Source organism: Lentinus tigrinus, assembly GCF_003813185.1.
Source record: "Lentinus tigrinus ALCF2SS1-7 unplaced genomic scaffold L226scaffold_22, whole genome shotgun sequence".
Classification (NCBI taxonomy): Eukaryota; Fungi; Basidiomycota; class Agaricomycetes; order Polyporales; family Polyporaceae; genus Lentinus; species Lentinus tigrinus.
The window spans coordinates 21322-42498 of NW_027137931.1; the positions used below are offsets into that span (position 1 = coordinate 21322).

The 21177-nt window shown below is 56.2% G+C and overlaps 7 protein-coding genes across 7 annotated transcripts; 1 reads left to right on the forward strand and 6 right to left on the reverse strand.

Annotated features, from left to right (window-relative positions):
* Nucleotides 1–71: 71 nt before the first annotated feature.
* Nucleotides 72–2640, reverse strand: L226DRAFT_537018 (DUF803-domain-containing protein). The gene is made up of 7 exons (XM_067681236.1): nucleotides 2304–2640; nucleotides 2146–2242; nucleotides 2076–2090; nucleotides 1941–2016; nucleotides 1721–1881; nucleotides 899–1190; nucleotides 72–849 (listed from the first exon to the last, which is right to left on the reverse strand). The coding sequence occupies exons 1-7, from the start codon at nucleotides 2388–2390 to the stop codon at nucleotides 243–245; spliced, it is 1335 nt and encodes a 444-aa protein (XP_067533074.1). The 5' UTR covers nucleotides 2391–2640; the 3' UTR covers nucleotides 72–242.
* Nucleotides 2641–2700: 60 nt separating this feature from the next.
* Nucleotides 2701–7037, forward strand: L226DRAFT_537020 (Creatinase/aminopeptidase). The gene is made up of 24 exons (XM_067681237.1): nucleotides 2701–2959; nucleotides 3024–3092; nucleotides 3150–3231; nucleotides 3296–3327; nucleotides 3381–3412; nucleotides 3474–3525; nucleotides 4296–4442; nucleotides 4489–4626; nucleotides 4689–4864; nucleotides 4917–4970; nucleotides 5064–5325; nucleotides 5379–5434; nucleotides 5484–5505; nucleotides 5570–5610; nucleotides 5670–5769; nucleotides 5839–5848; nucleotides 5903–5943; nucleotides 5999–6005; nucleotides 6057–6103; nucleotides 6161–6187; nucleotides 6242–6286; nucleotides 6346–6470; nucleotides 6534–6696; nucleotides 6760–7037. Exons 1-23 carry the CDS (start codon nucleotides 2848–2850, stop codon nucleotides 6693–6695), a joined length of 1839 nt encoding a protein of 612 aa, XP_067533075.1. The 5' UTR covers nucleotides 2701–2847; the 3' UTR covers nucleotide 6696; nucleotides 6760–7037.
* Nucleotides 6791–8233, reverse strand: L226DRAFT_614706 (uncharacterized protein). The gene is made up of 2 exons (XM_067686680.1): nucleotides 7421–8233; nucleotides 6791–7365 (listed from the first exon to the last, which is right to left on the reverse strand). Exons 1-2 carry the CDS (start codon nucleotides 8035–8037, stop codon nucleotides 6909–6911), a joined length of 1074 nt encoding a protein of 357 aa, XP_067533076.1. The 5' UTR covers nucleotides 8038–8233; the 3' UTR covers nucleotides 6791–6908.
* Nucleotides 8234–8294: 61 nt separating this feature from the next.
* Nucleotides 8295–11930, reverse strand: L226DRAFT_489994 (P-loop containing nucleoside triphosphate hydrolase protein). The gene is made up of 10 exons (XM_067677302.1): nucleotides 11256–11930; nucleotides 10730–11206; nucleotides 10617–10679; nucleotides 10514–10560; nucleotides 10079–10460; nucleotides 9466–10026; nucleotides 9133–9416; nucleotides 8944–9065; nucleotides 8777–8882; nucleotides 8295–8723 (listed from the first exon to the last, which is right to left on the reverse strand). The coding sequence occupies exons 1-10, from the start codon at nucleotides 11903–11905 to the stop codon at nucleotides 8416–8418; spliced, it is 3000 nt and encodes a 999-aa protein (XP_067533077.1). The 5' UTR covers nucleotides 11906–11930; the 3' UTR covers nucleotides 8295–8415.
* A 206-nt stretch (nucleotides 11931–12136) lies between these two features.
* L226DRAFT_614708 (P-loop containing nucleoside triphosphate hydrolase protein) lies at nucleotides 12137–16098 on the reverse strand. The gene is made up of 10 exons (XM_067686681.1): nucleotides 15208–16098; nucleotides 14679–15158; nucleotides 14561–14623; nucleotides 14455–14501; nucleotides 14020–14395; nucleotides 13393–13962; nucleotides 13039–13322; nucleotides 12860–12981; nucleotides 12697–12802; nucleotides 12137–12637 (listed from the first exon to the last, which is right to left on the reverse strand). The coding sequence occupies exons 1-10, from the start codon at nucleotides 15846–15848 to the stop codon at nucleotides 12348–12350; spliced, it is 2979 nt and encodes a 992-aa protein (XP_067533078.1). The 5' UTR covers nucleotides 15849–16098; the 3' UTR covers nucleotides 12137–12347.
* Nucleotides 16099–16365: 267 nt separating this feature from the next.
* On the reverse strand, nucleotides 16366–18121 carry L226DRAFT_614709 (uncharacterized protein). Its single transcript, XM_067686682.1, has 2 exons — nucleotides 17991–18121; nucleotides 16366–17906 (listed from the first exon to the last, which is right to left on the reverse strand). Exons 1-2 carry the CDS (start codon nucleotides 18004–18006, stop codon nucleotides 16480–16482), a joined length of 1443 nt encoding a protein of 480 aa, XP_067533079.1. The 5' UTR covers nucleotides 18007–18121; the 3' UTR covers nucleotides 16366–16479.
* A 222-nt stretch (nucleotides 18122–18343) lies between these two features.
* Nucleotides 18344–20046, reverse strand: L226DRAFT_554018 (26S proteasome regulatory complex ATPase RPT6). Its single transcript, XM_067682970.1, has 5 exons — nucleotides 19845–20046; nucleotides 19674–19793; nucleotides 18892–19613; nucleotides 18668–18829; nucleotides 18344–18605 (listed from the first exon to the last, which is right to left on the reverse strand). The coding sequence occupies exons 1-5, from the start codon at nucleotides 19990–19992 to the stop codon at nucleotides 18552–18554; spliced, it is 1206 nt and encodes a 401-aa protein (XP_067533080.1). The 5' UTR covers nucleotides 19993–20046; the 3' UTR covers nucleotides 18344–18551.
* Between the last annotated feature and the right edge of the window lie 1131 nt (nucleotides 20047–21177).

Genomic DNA, 21177 nt, shown 5'->3' on the forward strand with positions numbered 1-21177 from the left:
TGGAGTCTGGCCGGAGGCTTCCTTTGGCTCACGACCCCATATGCTGGAGTACGACCATCCTGGAAATGAGCGAGGTCCAGCTGCGACGCACGTGAACCAACGTCGAGTACGCCGCACTTATGCAATAGCGCGGGTCGCATAGTGGTATATAGCGTATCGTATAAGTAGTGCCTCCATAGTCCGTCGAAAGCAATCTAAATACAGCGCGAAACCTACGCACCAGGGCGCATCCCAGGAGAAAATCACCCTCGCGGCGAGCGCCGTCCCACCGAGTCGCGGGGCGTATGGCTCCCGCTCCTCGAGCCCGTGCCATGCGCACCAAACACCCCCGCATGGCCGTTCCCGTTCCCGTTCCCAAAGCGCTCTCTCCGCCCCGAGCGCAACGCGGTCCGCTCGTCCGCCTCGAGCTCGTCGTCCTCCGCCTCGTGCAGCGTGTCGAGCCCGAGCCCGTCCGCGTCCCCCTCCTCGTCGTCCTCGAACGCGTGGAACAGAGTCTGGCTCTGGTTCCGATATAGCGAGCTCCGCCGCCCGTGGGCGGGCGAGAAGGGCATCGTGCCCCCGATGGGCGTCCCCGCGGCGCCGTTCCAGCCGTCGATGCTCATGCGCCCGTGGATGCTCAGCCGCGGGTTCATCAGTCCGGACTCGAGGGCGGAGTGGTGCGGGTGCGGGGCGCCGGCGAGGTCGGGCTTGCGCGAGATCTCGAGGAGGTGGACCCCGAGGAAGGTGACGATGAAGCCGGCGAGGAGCGAGATCGAGTTTGCGGGGTCGTCGTTGTTGAAGCCTTGGAAGAGGATGACGGATGCGAAGATCGTCGCAGTGGAGAAGCCGACGTAGTACATCGGGTTCACGCTGTGAAGCAGTGAGCGGGCGCGAAGGAGGGGAGATCAGCATGACGTACACGTTCGTGGAGAAAGTGTCGAGGGCCTTGTTGAAGTAGTTCATCTGCACCAGGATGCAGAACGCGACGGTGATACCGAAGACGTATGTGCTCGGATGCGAGAACTGGTTGTTGCCCGAGAGCGTGAGCTTGACAGCGACGCCGAAGCCCTTGATCGCCATGACGGAGACCGAGCCGACGAGCGAGCATATTGAGATGTATACGATGGGGTTCGTCCGTCCGTACTTAGGCACGACGAGGTATATCATCACCAGGCTGAAGACGAGAACCGTGAAACAGTACATCATGAAGCCTGTGAGTGCCGTCAGTATCACTGTCCATACAAGTGCTTGTGGACATGCAAGCGAGTAACTAGTTGCGATTCAACCCAGAAGGCTACAAAAGCCGCCCTCAATACGGGATATGTTTCCGGACCCGAACCCGAAGAGAGATATGAAGAGAGTGCGCACGTAATAGTCAGGCAATAGGGGACGCAGTAGTAATGCGGGTTTCTCCGATAAGGCCCTCTCGCTGACCGTCCGCATTCTGCATACGTGCAGTCATAAGCGCGGTTACACTCCTCTGGAGAGCAATGAGAGAGCGGACGCGATCTCGTCCACAAGCTACGCTCCAGGGAGTCAATGATGCCTGGGTGTGACTGTTTGTGCTCAGCTCAAAGGCGGGAGTCATAGGATAGGCGCGAATGCGGGTGGCCGTGGTTAGTTCACAGCTGATCGGCAGTGACAAACCATGCACACAGAGGACGCGCGCAGCACCATGTATCAATATCGAGACTTCCAATCATTTCGAGCATTTTCCTAGCGAGAATTTGACTGTACGTACCTGGTTGTAGTGCAAAATGCAATATCTCATCCACCGTTTGCACGTCCTTGTCCGGAGGTGCGTGTAGCACGATGATGAGGGAGCCTAATAGGCATAGGGAGCACCCGACGCGGCCGAGGTGGCCAAGCTCTTCGTTCAGAAGGAAGGATGCTAGAATCGCGCTGTGCATGGTCACGCGTAGATGAGGGGTAGTACAGCATGAGCAGAAAGGTAGACGCACCCGATGATAACGCTGAGTGCACCGAGAGGGGTGACGAGTATTGGAGGCGCGAAGGTGTAGGCGGCGAAGTTCGCGACTACGCAGTGGTGTCACGGCTATGCGGTATCGCAGCGGACATGAAAACGTGAGACATACCTTCGCCAGCGATTACTTGTCCAATGTCATCAGACCCGCCGTACGCACGCCCGAGAATGCTCCCACTCACATGTTGACATCCCCGCCCACCATATTGGATTCCTGAGGTATGTATAGCTCTCCGTCGCTTGCGAGTATGCGGATGCCTCTCCGGCTTGATTCAAACCCTACGTTCCACTCCTCCTGAGTCGTTGCACAGTGATCGACACAGGCGCAGAGAGAGCCGACCTTTTTCGTTAGGATGAAACTCGTGCCGATTGCGAGCGAGCTGGATACGGCTAGCGCGAGCCCAATGTATCTGTCCTCGAGCACCATCGCATAAAATCGACCGGTGTGTTGTGTTTCTGGCAGAGCGGAGATGTGTGTAGTGAGAAGGAGCGTGGGTGGTAGACCGGGTGTCTGTACGCCGGGAAAGTGGAGAGATAGAACAAGCAAGGGTTCGAGCCAGCAAAATCGGAAACGTGCGTGAGGCGTCCTCGAGGCGCGACAGAGACTATGCACACGCAAGTCGTGCGTGAGTGCGCGTCGGATGAGGAGGACGAGGCGGAGAACGTGGAGGAAGACGAGGAGGCAGCGTGCCACGCATTGTCGCGCGCCCACGGAATTCACTCACGCGTCGGTCGCGGTCCTTGGCCCGGTCCACCGTGCCCCTTCCCCGCAGCTCATGCGGCCGGTCTTCTCTCATCTGCCTACTTCGTCTGGCTACAGCTTGTTCTCTTTCGTATTCTCCAGGACTGCAAGGACTTTGCGATTGCACCAATTCTACGCGACCATGGCTGCCCACGCGACCGTCGACACCTCCTCGCGCCTCCAGGCTCTTCGCAAGCTCATGGCGACGCCAGAAATCAACGTACAGGCCTTTGTGGTGCCCACGGAAGACCAACGCAAGTACTCCTCGCACAGCCCACGCTCGAGCGACGCGTACGATCCCACCTGATCCTCCTCCAGACTTCAGCGAGTACATCGCCCAGTGCGATGAACGCCGCGCCTTCATCTCGGGATTCAACGGATCTGCTGGTACATCTCTTCTCTCACCGTGGAAGACGTTCACGGAGGAGTGACCTCGCTTGCTAGGAACGGCGGTTGTGACGGAACAGGAGGCGTTCCTCTTCACGGACGGAAGGTACTTCCTCCAGGCGAGCAAGCAGCTAGACAAGTATGTATCGACTTGTAGTGTGCATAATACGAGCGCAACGTTGAGAGAACTGCCGCCATGACAGGAACTGGACCTTGATGAAGCAGGGCCTTCCAGGTGAATAGTTCATCTCCTCGCGCTGTCTTGTCATTCTAAGTTGTGTCTGCGAGATGTGCCCTCCTGGCAGGAGTTTTTGTCCAAGGTACACAGCTATCGTCCTCCTGATGAAATCAGTACATGGACTGATATGAACGCGTTGACAGAACCTAGGCAAGAATACCCGCATAGGCGTCGACCCGACTCTCATCTCTGCCTGTAAGTGTTCGCGCAATCTGATCCCGATCTCGTTGCGTGCAATCGGCCGGTCTGCACATCGTGCCATCCAGACGGTGGTTACACCGCTCTCGACTTAATGGTCACTGCGCCAGCGGAAGATACCGTTGGAGCAGTCAGATCCTTCATATATACAGAGTCTAGCATAGCTACAGTATTTGTCGCAGAGGCTGTCATGGTCTTCTTCCTCCTCCCTCTTGCGCGCTCTCTCTCTCCTGCGCTGCTGACTGGCAGCGAGTGGTCCTGCCTCCAACCATCCTCTCGTCATGCTCTCTCCTATTCTCCTCTCTCTGCTTGTCCTGAACCCTCGAAGCGCTGGCCGTCCTACTCGCCGTCCTACTCCACCGTGCTGAGGGGCCCATGGCCCCGCCGACGAGACAACGACAGGGACAGGACCAGTTGCCTTCCCTACTCCGATGTTCGCGCCCCAATGTCTAAGTGTAACAAGGACAGCGACACACTCCGGCGTAGGGCATGGCACGAGTCGGGTACGGATAGTCCGATGGTTATCCGTACCCGTACGCGTGTTTTGTGGGCCGGGTGAGCGGCGACTACAGGTATTCGTGGGTTACTCGAGGGTTGTGGCTGGGGATATTGGAGGGAGGAGCCCCCAGTTCTGTCGGCGAGTTGTTCTGTACGTTCTGTCAGCCTTTATCTATCCTCCCGAGCATACGTAGCTCCTGTCAGTAGTCTGCCGTGCCCACACCTCGTTACTCTGCCAATTATGCAGGATTGCTAAATAGCTCGCACAGCTGACGCGGACACAATCACCAAGGCTCTCGAGCCCAAGCAATCCGAACTTGTCTCGCTTCCCAAGAACCTCGTCGATCTCGTGTGGGGCTCCGCCCACCCGCCACGGCCTGCAAACAAGGTCTTCCCGCTCGACGTCAAGTACTCAGGTGCGCCGCGCTCGTGGTGCACGGTACGCTTGCTCACAGCTTGCAGGAGAAACACACATCGAGAAGCTCAAGCGTGTCCGTGAGGAGATCAAGAAGAAGGAAGCGAAGTCCATGGTCGTCAACGTACTCGACGAGATCGCGTGGTTGTACAACCTCCGCGGGGCCGACATCGACTACAACCCTGGTGCGTTCGAAATGCTCGCATCCTGAGACGAGTGCGATGTTGAGATGCATACTCGCGCGCAGTGTTCTTCGCGTATAGCCTGATCGACGCAGATAAGGCGCTCCTCTTTGTGAACGAGTCGCAAGTCGACCACGCGGTGCTCCAGCATCTTGGCTCGGAGGTTGTCATCCACCCATACGACACGTTCTTCTCGTATCTCACCCATCTCGGTTCTGAACTCAACGCACACACGGACTCGGTACGGCATCCTTGCTCTCAAACAACTGGTACACTCAAATGTTCACACACAGAAAGTGCTCGTGAGCGACAAGGCAAGTCTCGCAGTCGCACAGGCAATCGGCAAGGTGCGTCCTTCCTCTCCCTCGTCGGTGCCACGCTGGAGGCTTCCGTGTCTGGAACGACAAAACTGACACCAGGTCCGCCCGGACATCATCAAGGACAACATCATCGTCGCTCGCTCGCCGGTGACGGACCTCAAGGCGATCAAGAACACTGCTGAGATCGCGGGTTTCCGCGCGTCGCACGTCCGCGACGGTGCGGCGCTCGTCAGGTACTTTGCGTGGCTCGAGGAGCAGCTCGGCGCGGGGAGGGAGATGCGCGAAAGCGAGGTCGCGGACCAGCTCGAGAAGTACCGCGCGGAGGGGGAACACTTCAAGGGCCTGTCCTTCCCGACGATCTCTGCCACGGGTCCAAACGGCGGTGCGTGCTCTGGCAGGCAGGGTTTGGTACCGGACTGAAAGGGGGTGATGCAGCTATCATTCACTATGAGCCCGTGCGGGGTAGCGATGATATCGTGAAGAAGGACCAGGTGCGGCTTCCTCGCACACCCTTCCACGCGAGTTAACCCTTGTTCCAAGATCTACCTATGCGACTCCGGAGGTACGCAACTCATGACAAACTGCATCAGACCTCATACCAAGCGGATGTCGTATTCTTTGTCTAGCGCAATACCTCGATGGGACAACTGACGTGACGCGGACATACGTGGGTCGATTCACTCTTCAGTTATCGGGTTTCCATGCCTGACGCGCTCCGTCGTACAGCACTTTGGCACACCTACAGCAGAACAGAAGCGTGCGTTCACTCGGGTACTGCAAGGCCACATCGCCATCGACACGGCTATATTCCCCAATGGCACGACTGGTGAGTATGCGCTGCTGCTGTTACGTGTTCCACTCGAGAGGTTAACGTAGACTGTGATTCCTCGTGCAGGATACCTACTGTGAGCTGACCCATCATCCACGCTGCACCTGCATTGAATCTGCGCACCTTGCAGAGATCCGTTCGCTCGAAGACCCCTTTGGGAGGACGGCCTCGGTGAGCTGTCCGCCTGCCTCCTGCACAGCGTAGAGCGACTCACAGTGTAGTACAGACTACAGGTTTGTTCCGCGCATCTAGGACTAAGAATCCGCCTGACCTTGACCGTCCAGGCACGGCACAGGTCACGGTGTCGGCCACTTCCTGAATGTGCACGAAGGTACGTCTGCGGCGATGTTCGTCGCGTCGTCGACCACCTGAACGATGCTGTGCGCAGGACCGCATGGCATTGGCGTCCGCATTGGTACGTGTCAATGACACTTGCGAGAGAGACCATCTCTAACCAATGCGTCATCAGCTTACAACAGCACCCCTCTTAAGCCCGGCATGACTGTCTCCAATGGTAAGTCAACGGTAATGGATCATACCGGCACGACCTTGAGCTCAAGCATGAACTCGCAGAGCCCGGATACTACAAGGATGGCAGCTACGGCATCCGCATCGAGAACGTCGTCATCGTCCGCGGCGCACAGACTCCAAACAACTTCGGGGATAAGGGCTTCCTCTGCTTCGAGCACGTTACCCTGGTGTGTGACCAGTCCTTCTTCAGCCCATTCCTGATATTCATGCTCGGTGGGACGTGATGACAGTGTCCGATGGGCAAGAACCTTATTGACGCATCTCTGCTGAGCCTCAAAGAGAAGGAATGGCTGAACGCGTACCATGCGGAGATCCTCGAGAAGGTCTCGCCGCTTGTCCAGCGAGACGAGCGTGCTCTGAAGTGGCTGCAGCGCGAGTGTTCGCCTTTGTGAGGTCAGTGTGTCGACTAACGCGTCTTTAGCGAGACCACTGCAGGGATAGCTGACCAATTGACAGGGCTCAGGCGATGTAGAATGAAATACCACATGCTCGCGGATTAAGGCCATGAATACTTGGACTTGGAATACAAGGATACATTCTACACTGTACTCCAAAACGCCAGACGCTGACAGATGAAGGTCCGTCGTAAAGAGTTCGACTCCCGTTTAACATGCCTGCACACCCACGCTGTGGTACACGACAGCAGAGGCGCTCTTGCACTGAGTACAAACGGAGGTGCTCTCGTCCAGGCTTTCTACACTCCCCTCGGTATAACTCTCCTCGTCGCTCGACGCGCTGCTACTGGTGTAGCTGTCCGAGTTCAAGCGTGGGACACAGTCGATGAGCCACTGTAGCTGCATCTTCTCTGTCAGCACGGCCTGGTTCGGTGGCAGCCCCTGAGCTTGAACGACGGGCGCAGGCAGGAGCGGACCCAGCATGGGGCCCTTGACGACCGCGACCAGCTTGCGCGACACGGTCATTGGATCCTGCGAGCCGCGTTGGAGCGTGATCTCTACTCGGTCATCATAGACACCTGTCTCGCCGTGCACAAACTTGATGCGCACTGTGACTGCTGCTCCAGGTGCAATATCGCGACCGTTCCCAGAGATCGAGGCTCTGAATCTGAAAGAGGACGGATGAGAGGGTCTTCGCAGCAGAAGTTGCCGACATGACTCACGGCGCCGCGACCTTCGTGCGTACGATGTGGAGCGTCTCCGCGGAGACGTTCTTGACTACAACCTTGACCGTCTTGCCTTTCGCGCCCTCCTCGATGCTGAGCTGCCCAAAGTCGACACCAGTCTCGAGATGCAGCACCTCCACGCCATACGCCCGCTCCTCGCGGGCGATCTCCGCGAGCCCAAGGGCAGCGCGCTGCCGCACGATGTGCGCCGCTCCGCGAATGTGCTGGGCCAGGCACGCACATGTCAGGCTCACTTTGCAGAACGTGCACCGGTACGACTTGTCCTTCGAGAGATCGACAGGCCAGGAGGGCTGATCAGCGGCCTTGCGTGCCGCGGCCTCATGCGCCGGGTTGGCGATGTGCACGGCCCATGCGGCGTCCCCGTGGACGACGGTGTCACAGAGGGAGCACGCGAGTGGCGGGGAGTGGGGGTCACGAGCCATCGTGGCCTTCAAGCACAGCTGGTGCTTAGGGCTCTCGATGTGCGCGTAATAAGTGGCGGGGGAGGTGCATAGAGCTGCGCAGGGCATGCAGACCTTCGAGGCGTGGTCTGAGCAGCAGCCGGTGATGTGACAGGGTGTGTTCTGAAGAGTTTGTGCACAGTATGCGGCCATGGTGAGGAGAAGAGTGGCGTGTGGTCGCAATGAGGGCTTGGAGGACAGACTGGGGAGAAGCTCTGAAGGTCTTTATAGTCCGCCGACTCCATTGTGCGGTGAGCCACTCGGTCGAAGCGGTCCAAGTCAACCGGTCCATGTCACACAAGACAGTCGGTTTGACCCTTGATCGGTAGACACACTGTGTCGTTCCCAGAATACTCACAATGATTGGCGTAGTATGGAATTGGGTTCGAGCGCGGCTGTGTGAACTGAACGCCGTCATGTCTCATAGGCCGACAGTAGTCATTGTCATGACCCATGTTCGTGCATTGAGAACTCCTGAGATGCTCGACCCACATAACGAACAGTATGCAAGAATTGCTACAACAGATCAAATTAGTCTGCTTCCACAAACGGCCTATCCACATTCGCATCGCCTTCTAAGTCTTCGCCTCCAGCTTCACCTCCATTGATACTCAGACCTGCCATGAACGCGCTCATATCTGCAGCAAGGGCCTCTTGCAGCTCGTCGGCATAGTCACCGTCGGCCTGCACTGGGGCGTTCGCATCCCAGGTTGGCGCGTCGCCTCGCCACCCGCCGTGCAGGTAGACGTAATTCATGAACCCTCTCCAGATGGGGTCAACGGAGAGGATAGAGGCGTCGCCGACGACGATCAGGAGGGCCTGAGCGCGGGAGACCGCGACTGTGTGCTTGCATTCAATACGGAACCCTGCAAGGGAGGGAAGGATCGCGTACCGTTGAACCTCCTGGGATTGGAGACGAAACCGAGAGTGAACTTGGCATCGTATGCTAGCAGATCGGCACTGCTTCGGACTGTAGAGATGATGATAGCTCTGCGCTCCTGGTATAGCAACCACAACATGTCAGAAAAACTTCACACTGTTCAGGACACGGCAACGCACCTGTCCCTGGAATATCTCAACACTGCCCACGTCCACGTCTCCGAAGCCGGTGTCGCGCAGGAGCTTGCGGATCTTGCGGACCTGCGCGTGGTATGGTGTAATAACTCCGATGTCTCTGGCCTCTGCGAATTCCAGTCACGGGTATTAGTTAGTGTCGGCCCACGATAGAGAACGAATAAAAGCGCGTACGTATAGGGAAGTTGCGATCATTGAGAAGGGCTTGCACGTAGGCCTTGACTTCAGATGCCTCATCAATGTTGAAGTACGACGGCGAAGTGGATTCGCGATCGTTATGGCCAGCGATCGCGTGGAACACGATAGGGAATTTGGGCGACTCCAGCTGGGGAGAGCCAACAAAGGAGTGAGTGGTGGCGTGGTCCCCGCAAACCTCCAGCTCCCCTTCGTAAAATTTCTCGTTCGGGTACGCTAGGATAGAGGCGTGTGACCTGTAGTTCTGGAGCAGCTTGATCCACCTAGCGCAACCTCAGCATAGAGTAGACCGAACATTCAGTTGCAACTCACGATGTTCTACGATGCTGAGCATCATATACTCCACGCTCGATCAGCCTCTCCATGTAACTCACGCCGAGGCCATGGTCTCGAGCGATGCTCGAACGCACGATCGGCCCGAGCTGTTTCGGATCTCCAGACAGGACAATACGAGTCTCTTCCGATGACATGGTCTTGATCGCCGTCAATACCTCAGGTTCGGTGGCCTGGCCCGCCTCGTCCACGAAAATATGCGTAAAGTGACCCCGCTCCATGCCGACATTGTATGCAAACGAGGCGTTTCCGCATGTGGAAACGATGACACGATACTTCTTGAGCGTATCGAGAGGTGGTATGGCGTAGTGGCTCGTCATGCGCAATGTATACGGGACCAGGGCTTCTGGGACGGACGCAGGATCACGAGACGCAGCGTTGCATCGAAAGAGCTCCTCCGGAGTCAATGCGTCCAGTCGCATAGCAATGATGTCCGCTGCACTGTTGCTGGGCGCGCATGCGAGGATTCGTGCATCAGGGTTGCGAAGGAGGATCTGTCGGATTGCCTCAACTGCAGTGACGGTCTTTCCAGTGCCTGGCCTGAACCATACACTATTCAATACACTATCCTCGTAGCAAACGACACACTCACGGTCCAAATATGATGAAAGGCGCGGCACCCTGACGGAGCCGAAGGATCGACTTGACAGCCTGGAGCTGCGCGGGATTCGTAGATATGAGCGCATTGAACAGGTCTACGGGGTCTTCGTTGAAACCCAGCGGCCGCTCGAGACCCTCTTGCCCAGGATCGGGAAAGAGCAAGCGTCCGGGATTAGGAAGAGATGAGTTGAGTGCCTGGTGCTGCCTTCGGAGTGGTACACGATTCAGCTGGAAGGAGACGTTGTATCGTCTTCCCTCTGCCTGAAACGACCCATGGAAGCTAACACGGATAGTCTCCATCTGGACATCATGCACGAAGCCCTCATGAGTTCGTCCCTCCGTTCCATCCGCGGCCTGGACCTTTATAGCGTCGCCTTCAAATACAGTCAGCAATCCTTAGCAGATGAATGAGAAGACGGCTCAATACCGATCATGACGCTAGGTCGCTTCTCAGCGAGTCCTGGAACTTGCAAGCTGAACCTGGGTCACTATTTTGCTGAAAGATATACTGAGGGATAGTGTCGACGTACGTGTATAACCTGCCCTCTTTGGCGAACCTGACATCAATCATGTCATACCGTCGCATGTCCTCCCTGCAAAAGTTTACTATGATGAACGGTACACATGCCACAACAAGGCTCACGCTGTACGGTGCTCTTCAACCCAGAGGAGCCTCGCGAAGATCAAGTTGTGGGTGTTAAGATTCATCGGATCGCTGAAGTACTTTTCTTGGACGTGAGAGGCAATATCGGCGGGACTGCCGGATTGGAGGATCTCGGCCAGTTTCAGTGGTATATGCGATTTAGGCAACCTCTTCACCCATTGCGCGGCAAGAAGAGACGGAGGTCTCTCTCCTGACATGGTAGGGAGACCGTGCCGCCATGGTGCGCGCCGCCGGTTGACGTACGGTGTGACGGGCTTGAGTGCTTCGTGGTCGGCCGCGTCCCCTACCACAGCCTTTACCCGTCGCACAATCCTGAAAGTGTTACCGGATGATTCCCGGAACATGATGGCGACTTGCTCTCCATAGTGGCCCCGTCGGGTTGTCTCCAGAAGAACGGGAAGATCAACGGTCTCCCCGGGACGCAACGCCCTTGCGGACTCGAAGTCCACACGGAACCTGGAAAAGTACGATCAGGTACGCCTATGTTTGGTATCGGATCGCGTACGTATGTTTGTTCCCAGATTTGCTGCGAATGAAGTTCGCAGAAACAACGGTCGTAGAAGTATGGTCATCCGTTGATATCGCCAGCCGTCCCTGCAGACCCCTGGATGCCTCTGCCACTTCAACAATCCCAAAGTCCAGACCGGATTCAGCATGTGAGACGCTGACTCCGTGTTTGTCGTGGCTAGCCAGTTCGAACGCTGCGCGGAAGGCAGCATGCTGTTCGAGATTGCGATGCGCCCGACTGGACAAGTGGGATGTCCAGTTATGGTCGGGAATGTGTACATTGCACGTCTCACAACGTCTCATACCGGGAGTTACGAGCGGAGGTTCCGTAGGCTGAACGAGTTTTGGATCGACACTGCGACTTTTGGCCGTCTTGAGATGTAGACGGCCGTTGACGTGGCTATCCCATATATGTTGTCCTATGACCGAGACGCGGCAGATGGGGCAGTGGAGCCACCTCGTATTACTGACTCTCTTGATGTGTGATTGACTGGAGATGTGTGTAGAATACGTAGCTGCCGGTTGGCAGATAACCCCACATACGTCGCAGTACTTCGCGTCGTGTATGAGAGAACACGTAGGATCAGAGCAGCCAGCGCCGTATAGTGTCTGAGGACAATAAGCGAACAAGAAGGTCGACGTGGCCATCGGGTGTGACGGTCGAGCAGCAAAGAGGACCATTCGAGGCAGTACTTAGAACGGCGAGACACAAGAAGCAACCAGCACGTCAGCGCCTCGAGGCACTCGAAGATAAGTTGGACCAGGGTTGGCCCTTTCCCGACAAGGTTGCCGCCGGCAATTTTAGTCGATCATCATCATTCGTACAATGCACCGTATACTGGCAGAAGCACTGCTGAGGCGACGGTCGAAGCAAGTCGTGTCAGAGAAAAGATATCGATTCGAGGTAGTGCAGAGGCGGCGGAAGTTAAGTACGATCATCAAGGATGCGAGTGCGCGCGGTGATGGGACTACAAGGCGCCTACTATGTAGTGTAACCACGCTGGCCTGATGTGATGCCATGAATGTATGTCTAACGTATGCTGCGATCCTGACAAGGCTTCCGATATGGCCAACAAGTTCGCACAACCAATCACTCCGCCTCTTGGAACGCTTGATCAATGTTGGCCTCGCCCTCAATATCCTCCCCTTCCGTGAGACGAGCCATAAGAGCGTCCATCTCAGCAGCCGCAGCCTCCTGCATCTCCGCCGCATAGTCACCCTCAGTGCGTACAGGAACGTTCGTGTCCCACGTAGGAGCATCCCCGCGCCAGCCGCCACGGAGGTACACGTAGTTCATGAAGCCCCTCCACATAGGGTCGATGGAGAGCACATAGGCATCGCCGATGACGATGAGGAGCGCTTGAGCACGAGTGACCGCGACTACCATGGGTCGATCGTCAATCCCATGTGAAATGGCAAAGTTGTAACAACAGACGCACCATTGAAACGCCGAGGGTTCGAGACGAAGCCCAAGCTGAACTTCGCGTCGTAGGACAGGAGGTCCCTGCTGCTGCGAACCGTCGAGATGATGATAACCCTTCGTTCCTACAGACACCATGAGCATGCAAGAATTGCCCGTGCCTTCAGCGGACGTGGACGCACCTGTCCCTGGAACTCTTCGACGCTCGCAACCTTGACTCCCTCTATCCTCTCTTTCTGCAGTAGCTTGCGAATCTTGCGACTCTGGGCGAAGTACGGCGTGATAATGCCAATGTCTTGGGCCCCTATGCGCCACTAGGTCAGACATACTCTTGCAATATTGACGAAGGAATAATACTCACGGACTGGGTGACTGCGATCGCGCAGGAGCTCCTCGACGTAGTCGACCACCTCGGTCGCCTCGTCGATGTTGAAGTATGAGGGCGACGACGATTCGCGCTCGTTCTCGCCGGAGATGGCATGAAATATGATTGGGAATGTGCGTTTGGGGAGCTGGGAGGATCCGAGGAAGGAGTTGATCGTTGTTGGCGAGCCGCACACCTCGAGTTCGCCGTTATAGAAGCGCTCATTGGGATAGTCAAGAATGGCTTTGTGCGAGCGGAAGTTCTTGACGAGCTTGATGTACCTAAAGAGCAAGCCAAGAACGCATATATAAGTCATCCTGAACCTGACAGAAACACGACATATTGACGTACGATCTTCCACGCCCAGTCTGCTCATTATTGTAGAGCGGCAAGTCCATGAGGCGCTCCAAGTAGCTCTTGCCGAGTCCAAGCTGCCGCGCGAGACTGGAGCGGATGACGGGACCCAGTTGCTTGGGGTCTCCGGACAGGATTACGCGCGTGCTCGGGGTCACCAAGGTCTTGATCGCTGCCGTGAGAACCTCAGGCTCGGTGCCTTGACCAGCCTCGTCTACGAAGATGTGTGTGAAGTGTCCATGAGGCATCCCCAGGTTGTACGGGAACGAGGCATGTCCGCAAGTCGACACGATGATCTTGAACCTGACAAGACTGGAGATCGGAGGCATCGAGAAATGCTTCTCTTTGAAGGTCGAGTACGCAACGAGGTCATCCGGGAGGCTTGACCTGTCACGGAAGATCGCGTTGCAGCGCAGCAGTTCGGCTGGCGTCAATGCGGAAAGTCGCTGTGCGAGCAGATCCGCGGCGCTGTTACTAGGAGCGCACGCGAGGATGTGGGCGTTGGGCTGCCGGTGCAGGATTTGGCGGATTGCCTCGATGATAGTCACCGTCTTCCCTGTTCCCGGACTGACGAACGCTTGTGAGTAATATACATGAGAGACAGACATGCACGTAACAACTTACGGCCCGAACACAATGAACGGGGCAGCTCCTTCCTTCATGCGCAGGATCGACTTCACAGCCTGTAACTGAGGCGCGTTGTTCGCAATCTGGCCGTTGAACAACGAGAGCGGAACTTCCTGGTAGTGTACGACCCGGTCAAGAGGCGTGTGTTGCGGACCGGGGAATAAGAGACGCTGTGTGGACGTGGACCGAACCATCAAGGTCTGGTGCTGACGTTTGATGGGCGTGCGATTGTATTCAAATCGAACGTTGTACCGGCCAACAACGTTGAAAGACGAGTGGAAATTAACTCGAATGTTGTCAAGACGGACATCGTGCACGAAGCCCTTATGCGTATGCCCCTTCCCGCTGGAGCTCTGCACGTGGATCGTGTCGCCTAGCGAACAGAGGAGGTCACGGGTGATCCGAAAGTGTATGTACATGACTTTGACATACCTATCACCACGCTAGGCCGTTTCTCCGCAAGCCCCGGGACAGGCAAACTGATGAAAACATAGCGTTCAGGACAGCATGAGAGATGCATTGGGCAACGATGACTCACGTATACAGCCTTCCTTCCTTGGCGAATTGCACATCAGCCAGGTCATACAACCGCAGATCCTCCCTAGGCACGTAAAGCTAATCAGTGCGAAAGCCATACAAGTCATGCGCCCACTCACCGTAGACGATGCTCTTCGAGCCATAGTAGCACACGGAAATAGCGTTCGTGCGTCTCGTTGATCAACGTCTGAGGGAGGAAAGTCCCTCTGATCGCCGCGATGGCCTTCCTCGTGGACCCGTTCTTCAGTATGTCTTGCAGACCTGCGGGTATGTACGACTGTTCCAGTGTCTTGACCCACATGACGGCATCGAGCGCTGGAGGGCGTCTGCCTTCCATGACCTGCCCCCCGTGGTGCCAGCGAGTCGGACGACGATGCACATAAGGCGCAACGGCCTTCAGCAGCTCGTAATTCGAGGCGTTCCCGACAACAGCGCGGAGCTGTCGTGTGATGAGGTATTGGCGCCGACTTGTGTCTTGCAGAGTCAACTCGAGACGACCAAAAAATCGACCTCGCTGAGGGTGAAGGAACGTGACGCGCACATAGATGGACTTGCCCCACGCTACCACACGCGGTCCACCGATGATCACAGCTGAGAACCTGTACAAAACATGAGAGTGATATGGGTGGCGAATGGGGACACACTCACGGGCATGTACCACTGCCTGTAGTAGAGAAGGTATCCGCACGAACGATGGAGACATTCGCGGACGGGTCAGTGGATGCGAGCGTGACCTCCACCTGAACTCCCTTCTGCGAGTTTGCGCGGCTCACCACTCCGAAATCAACTCCCTTCTCCGCATGCGACACTACAATGCCACCTCTGTCTCGCTCGGCTTGCTCGAACTTGGAACGCTGAGCAGCTGCACGCTGCAGTCCTGTGTGAACTTGGCTGCGCAGATGTGAACGCCATTCGGTGACGTGTATGCTCCTCTTGCAGATAAAACAGCGATGATGATCGACCAATTCGGCATCCGTGGGGTAGATAGACGGGTTTAGACCATGATTTCGTGCGGTCGTACGATGACGTGCACCGGAGAGGTGTTGGAACCAGACAACCTCGCTCGATACGACGACGTTACATATGGGACACTTGAGCCATGTTGAAGAGCCTGCCGCGGTCGCCGAGAGATTCGTACGATGTTTGCGTCCCTTGACATGCGCGTCGTACACATGAGCAGGAGCGCAAATGACCGCACACACGCTACAGAACTTAGCGTCGTGCTTCAGCGAGCAGTTGAGATTATGACAGGTGCCAGTATAGAGGAGCTCTGGGCAAACGTTCGCCATAGTGACAGATAGAATATAAAAGAGCGTGTAGAACCCACCGAGTATTAAGTACCCCTTGCCTCGTGTAGTCGGGAACCATCCGGCTGTCAAGAATCGCGAGGCAAGCTAGTGTGCTGCGGGAGCACGTTAGTGGTAGCGCACACCGCTAGTACCACTGAACTTCCGTGGTATTCGCCATTGCCACACCTTGGCAAGTACATATATCGTGCAGATTGTCGGTTGCTTCTGATCAGAAGATACACAGAGCACGATTCACAGGTTGGCAAGAAAGAAGGAGCGGGCGGCGAGGTTCAGCGCCTGGACTGTGTAGCGGAGCGGAGTTGGAAGAACCCTGGACGGAGATTGATCTTACAACAACCAGAACAGGCCATTTACTTATTTGTTTAGGTCAACATATTCTCCGATCGAAAGCTTGTAGGCATAACTCACTGTAGTACTTAGTAGGTTCAAGCCGCCATCTCCGAAACCAAATTTTGAGCACCGCTCGGGGGCTTGCTCCGAACCTACGTTTGTGACTTGGCCAGACCCTCAAGCACGTAGAGTACCGGACCCAGGGCAATGAATGAGCTACTCGTAGAGATAGGAACCGGATATATATACACCGCGTCTTCGAAATCGGATACCAAAGGAATCACCCAACAGACTGTCGCCCCTCCGTCCGAAACCGTGCAGGAAGAGGAGGAACGTCCGGGACAGGTGCAGAACTCCGCGCCATCTTCAATCCATCGACACTGGCAGCCTTGCGATGGATGCTCGAGCTGCGGTTCCGCGAGGTATCGCTTCCCGGATCGCCGCCAGAACTCGGCCGTACCAACGCCCATGCGCTCAGCGCGCTGTCCCGGACACGGTACATGACCGACGTCGCGGAAGAGGGCACGGGCGAGCTCCTACTCGCTCCGCCGCTCCATGTACTCGCTGTACTGAAGCGGCGTGCCCAGACGCTGGACGCAGCGTCAGAGCGGTCTGTTGCGTACAGGGAACCTCGTGTAGGAGGTCCGGAATACGAGGATGGAGTGACGGTTTGACTGAGGTCTGTGTCGAGCTTCGCGAGGACGATAGGTTTAGCTGCGCGTTTTCGAGTCTCGGGTTCGGAGATCACGATCGGAATGAATGTGTCGCTCTTGAAGGGGGGTATGAAAGTAGGCGGGTCGCTGGGAGGAAGAGGCGGAAGAGGTCGAGCGCTGGCCTTCAGGCTGTGTAGTGCTGAACGCTTCTCATCAGACATGGTTCCTGGGGAAGTGGCCTGGGAGATAGATCGATTCAGGTCTTTGTGCTCGTCGTCGCTGTCCTGGGCAGAACTGCGGCGAGCACGTCTGCGCCGTATGCAGTGCGGGAGAAGGAAGCGGTACGCAGCGAACACTGCAGCTGCAAGTGCCACGACGCCTCCCAAGGTCACTCCGAGGACCATACCGGAGTCGCCGGACGCCGAACAATCGGTACAAGGACCTTTTCCAGAAGTCGTACTAGATACAGAAGCCGAAGTCGATGGACTAGGGCTCGCGCTAGTACTCGTACTGGGATGTGGTAGGGAGGTTGTCCCGGCATTGAATGCGAGAGGCGAATTGCTTCCCGCTAGGCAAGATGTATCTGTGCCGTTCGCAACGTGGAATTCTGGCGACATGGCAGCGATTCCTGGACCGACCGCTTCCAGTGTGTACCAACCAGAGGTGACGTTGACGGTCGGCCATGTCCACGCACCCATCGTGGAGTTCAGTCCGAACGCTATGGGAAGCGCAACCACGTTGTCTCGTTTGGACGTGCTGGGAGATGGGTCGTGAAGGGCCGTACTAGCTACTATAAGGAGTACGAGGTCGGTAGAACGACCTGCGTAATTCCACTGGATCTTCACTTGTTTGCACGTAGTCATGTTGGAGAGGGGGCTGAATGATAGCTGTGTGGTTGGTGAAGATGCAGTAGTGGAGGGTGACGGAGGGATGATGCCAGAGATGCGACTGGAAGCCGCAGCATTCTCTGGCTCGGGCTGCATTGGATAATGTGCGCGAGTGGAAGAATCCGGCACGCCCGGTAAGTGGACCTGCCTACGCGTAAGCAGCGGAGCTGTCATAGAGCGATAGGCGTAAGAGACACTTTCCACACATGCCAACTAACAGCGTTGTTGAAACCAGAACTGAGGGAACTCACCAGAAGGCTGACCCATAGCGAATATTCCTCCGTTACCAGGCTCTACCACAGCTTCCAGTCGCGGCGAGGGAGTACCCTGATAGGATAGAGGTCAGGTTAACGAGCGTGTGCGAGGGGGAGGGAGGGGAACGGGGAACCAAAAGCGTGTGCGATAGCGGATACCCCCATATTCATACCCTGACAATGGTACGCCGCTCTCACCATGAGGATACGGATGGTCGCAGTCGAGAGAGTTCCCAAGGGCGACCTTCTATCTTAAGATGAATACTGCAAGAAGCACGCAATATAATGGCCGAACAGGGATCGCAGGCAATATTGGACATAGTTGGACGTCTAGATCAACAGCATCAATTCGCGCAGCTACGGGTCTACCACCAGAAGTCTACTTGCCTCGACATCATTCACACCCTGCCGCATATGCAGATAGCTGCCCCTTTGCATGGAATGCCGTCACTGAGTCTTGCTGACTGATGACGAGTCTGCTAACCCCACGCATACCGGACAGCCATGAAACAAAACTACATCAAAGCGAGTCCAATAACGCGACAACTGTACTGTACATCATGAGAACAGCTTGTTGACAGACGTGTTACCCTCTTGGTTCTTCTTGAGAACCTGCACGAGTGAAACGAGGTCAGCAAGGCTGTGGATGCAATGGCGTGTTCGTAAACGCGTACCTTGGCAACCGCGAACTCAAAGTCCTCCTGGGTGACGTGTTGCCGCCGTTCGCGAAGCGCGTACATACCGGCTTCCGTGCAGATACCGCGCACCTCAGCGCCGGAACACTGTCCCATCTTCTCCGCGAGCGCGCGCAGGTTGATACCACGCTGCAGCGACATCTATGAACAAGGGATGAGCGTACGTCAACATGACATGCAGCAGCTCGAACGAACGCTCGTACCTTTCGCGAGTGAATCCGGAGAATGGCCACACGCGCCTCAGGGCCCGGCGGCGGGAACTCAATCTTGCGGTCGATCCGACCTGGCCGAAGCAGTGCCGAGTCCAGGATATCTATGCGGTTCGTGGCCATGATGACCTTGATGTTCTTCGTGGGCTCGAATCCATCCAGCTGGTTCAGCAGCTCGAGCATCGTCCGCTGCACCTCCGAGTCCCCACCACCCGACCCGCTCTCCCCACGCGAGCTGCCAATAGAGTCGATCTCGTCCATGAAGATGATACTTGGTGCGTGCTCGCGCGCCATGACGAAGAGCTCGCGGACCATCCGACTACCCTCGCCAATGTACTTCTGCACGAGCTCGGACCCTGAGACACGGATGAACTTGCAGTCCGTGTGGTGCGCCACTGCACGCGCAAGAAGCGTCTTGCCAGTACCAGGGGGACCGTAAAGCAGGACGCCCTTGGGTTGTGCGATGCCGAGGGACTCGAAGAGTTCAGGGTGCTTAACGGGCAGCTCAATGACCTCCTTGATCTCCTTGATCTGCTTGTCGAGACCACCGACCATCTCGTATGTCGAGTCCGGCACCTTCTCAACCATCATGAGGGAGACAAGGGGGTCGACCTTGTTGGGGAGGATTTTGTGTATTGTGTATGAGTCGGAACGGAGGGCGATGCGTAATGAGGGCGTGAGCGAGCCGACGTCGATCTCGGAGTCAAAGTCCACGACTGGTTCAGAGAACCATGTCAACGCCGCACCAAAGTAAAGCAGCATACAATGCGACTCACTGTACTTTCCCTCTGGCTGGACCTTCACAAGCACTTTGTTCTTGCCCATAACCTTCACAACCTCTCCGACATAGCTTCCAGGTTCGTGCAGCAGCTGCAGCTCCTCTCGTAGTAGTCGCACTAGAGAACATCTCAACCTCATCGTTTCCTAGCTTTGTATGTGGTACTGACCTCTTGCATTCAGTGCATTCCGTTGTGCCTCCAAGCGGCGCAAGTTCTGTGTCTTCTGGTTGATCTCGAGCTCGGCGGACTCAATCTTGGCCTGGTAGTATGACTTGAGTCCTGCCGACTGAGATTGTGGGCTCATAGCAACAGGCATGGTTAAGAAGGGCAAGCGGAATAAGGTGAACAGGAAAAGGTGGTGGACGTCGTTGGCAGCGTTGGACGCGTAACTCAGCACGGCGAGTACGCGTCCTGCGTGACAGATCACGTGGTGCTCACATCAGTGTGACCTCTGCCGGTTCAGGAAGTTTAGAAGGATCGTCGAGATGCATGTCTGCGAGCGACGCTTATCCACGCTAACAATCCTACTGCTCGGATATGTCGCCGTTATATGGGCTTACGGAGATATGGAGACATTCTCATCCGTTCTCTCGCAGTGAAAAAGCGGGTGCAAACGGTAGAATAACGCGGGGACCCTGGACATTCACAGGTTCTGGTCGGTAGCAGACGACATGTGAGTGGTCATCCTCAGTACATGCATCAGAAGTTCTGACCATAGATTTCTCTTAAGTGCCCAATAGCCCCTGCTGTGGTCGGTCATGACAAGACGACGTACGATACGACATACCGATTCGGCAGGTCACTCACAACATCACGAACGGTATGCCACGCGCCGAAGGTAACCGGAGCCGCCTGACGAAACATGAGGCGGCTGTGAGAACAGGTCTAGGCGGTACTGCGTGGAGTTTGCATCACTCGTGATCGGCCCGGACACATAGAGTCTGAGATGCGGCACAACAGGGCGTTCCCTCGTTGGCAAAACTGCGGCTGACTTGAAGACGTCCCGTCTATAGAGCCAATGGCGATAGGACAGTCGAGCGCATTCAACCGCCTTATCTGATATTCGCTGTATGAGCTACCACGAGTAGCCTGAGGATACTCTCACCGATAGGCTTCAACGGCTTCACTATCGCCTACGCGCGAGGCGAGCTCAGGGTCAGCAGATCAGCTTTCATCCCGAGGTAACGGAATGTTCGCCTCCATGCCGATGACATCTCGACTCTGACAAGGTGAGCAAGGAAGGCGTCCCGAGGGCGTGGAAGCTTGCCTCCGCCTTCTCCGGTATGGTTCCTGGTGGCACGTCAGCCTAAGCGGTGGCGCCCCACACATTCTACCCCAAGCCCAGGCTCGATTGACAGGGTTCTGTTCGAGGCAAGAAGAAAGCGTCAATGAAGCGCAAATTGTATCATACCCGGCAGCACATTCCGTCACCTGCGAATTGGGGTACGAAATGACGAGCTGAATCTGTTGATAGGGCCGGGTGCCGATCCTGCGTCGCACT

Excerpts from the sequence above, each read along its gene's own strand:
- L226DRAFT_537018 (XM_067681236.1), bottom strand. The coding sequence starts at position 2,390 with ATGGTGCTCGAGGACAGATACATTGGGCTCGCGCTAGCCGTATCCAGC. Across the intron at positions 2,243-2,303 it reads GTTTCATCCTAACGAAAAAG|GGTTTGAATCAAGCCGGAGA; the intron begins GTCGGCTCTCTC and ends AGTGGAACGTAG. Across the intron at positions 850-898 it reads GACACTTTCTCCACGAACGT|CGTGAACCCGATGTACTACG; the intron begins GTACGTCATGCT and ends ACTGCTTCACAG.
- L226DRAFT_537020 (XM_067681237.1), top strand. The coding sequence starts at position 2,848 with ATGGCTGCCCACGCGACCGTCGACACCTCCTCGCGCCTCCAGGCTCTT. Across the intron at positions 6,188-6,241 it reads TGGCATTGGCGTCCGCATTG|CTTACAACAGCACCCCTCTT; the intron begins GTACGTGTCAAT and ends ATGCGTCATCAG. Across the intron at positions 6,471-6,533 it reads GCTTCGAGCACGTTACCCTG|TGTCCGATGGGCAAGAACCT; the intron begins GTGTGTGACCAG and ends ACGTGATGACAG.
- L226DRAFT_614706 (XM_067686680.1), bottom strand. The coding sequence starts at position 8,037 with ATGGCCGCATACTGTGCACAAACTCTTCAGAACACACCCTGTCACATC. Across the intron at positions 7,366-7,420 it reads CGCACGAAGGTCGCGGCGCC|ATTCAGAGCCTCGATCTCTG; the intron begins GTGAGTCATGTC and ends GTCCTCTTTCAG.
- L226DRAFT_489994 (XM_067677302.1), bottom strand. The coding sequence starts at position 11,905 with ATGGCCACGTCGACCTTCTTGTTCGCTTATTGTCCTCAGACACTATAC. Across the intron at positions 9,066-9,132 it reads TGATCGCAACTTCCCTATAC|AGGCCAGAGACATCGGAGTT; the intron begins GTACGCGCTTTT and ends TGGAATTCGCAG. Across the intron at positions 8,883-8,943 it reads TTGAGATATTCCAGGGACAG|GAGCGCAGAGCTATCATCAT; the intron begins GTGCGTTGCCGT and ends TTGCTATACCAG.
- L226DRAFT_614708 (XM_067686681.1), bottom strand. The coding sequence starts at position 15,848 with ATGGCGAACGTTTGCCCAGAGCTCCTCTATACTGGCACCTGTCATAAT. Across the intron at positions 14,502-14,560 it reads AAGGAAGGAAGGCTGTATAC|TTTGCCTGTCCCGGGGCTTG; the intron begins GTGAGTCATCGT and ends TGTTTTCATCAG. Across the intron at positions 13,323-13,392 it reads CAGACTGGGCGTGGAAGATC|GTACATCAAGCTCGTCAAGA; the intron begins GTACGTCAATAT and ends CTTGCTCTTTAG.
- L226DRAFT_554018 (XM_067682970.1), bottom strand. The coding sequence starts at position 19,992 with ATGCCTGTTGCTATGAGCCCACAATCTCAGTCGGCAGGACTCAAGTCA. Across the intron at positions 19,794-19,844 it reads GAATGCACTGAATGCAAGAG|TGCGACTACTACGAGAGGAG; the intron begins GTCAGTACCACA and ends GATGTTCTCTAG. Across the intron at positions 19,614-19,673 it reads CCAGCCAGAGGGAAAGTACA|TCGTGGACTTTGACTCCGAG; the intron begins GTGAGTCGCATT and ends TCTCTGAACCAG.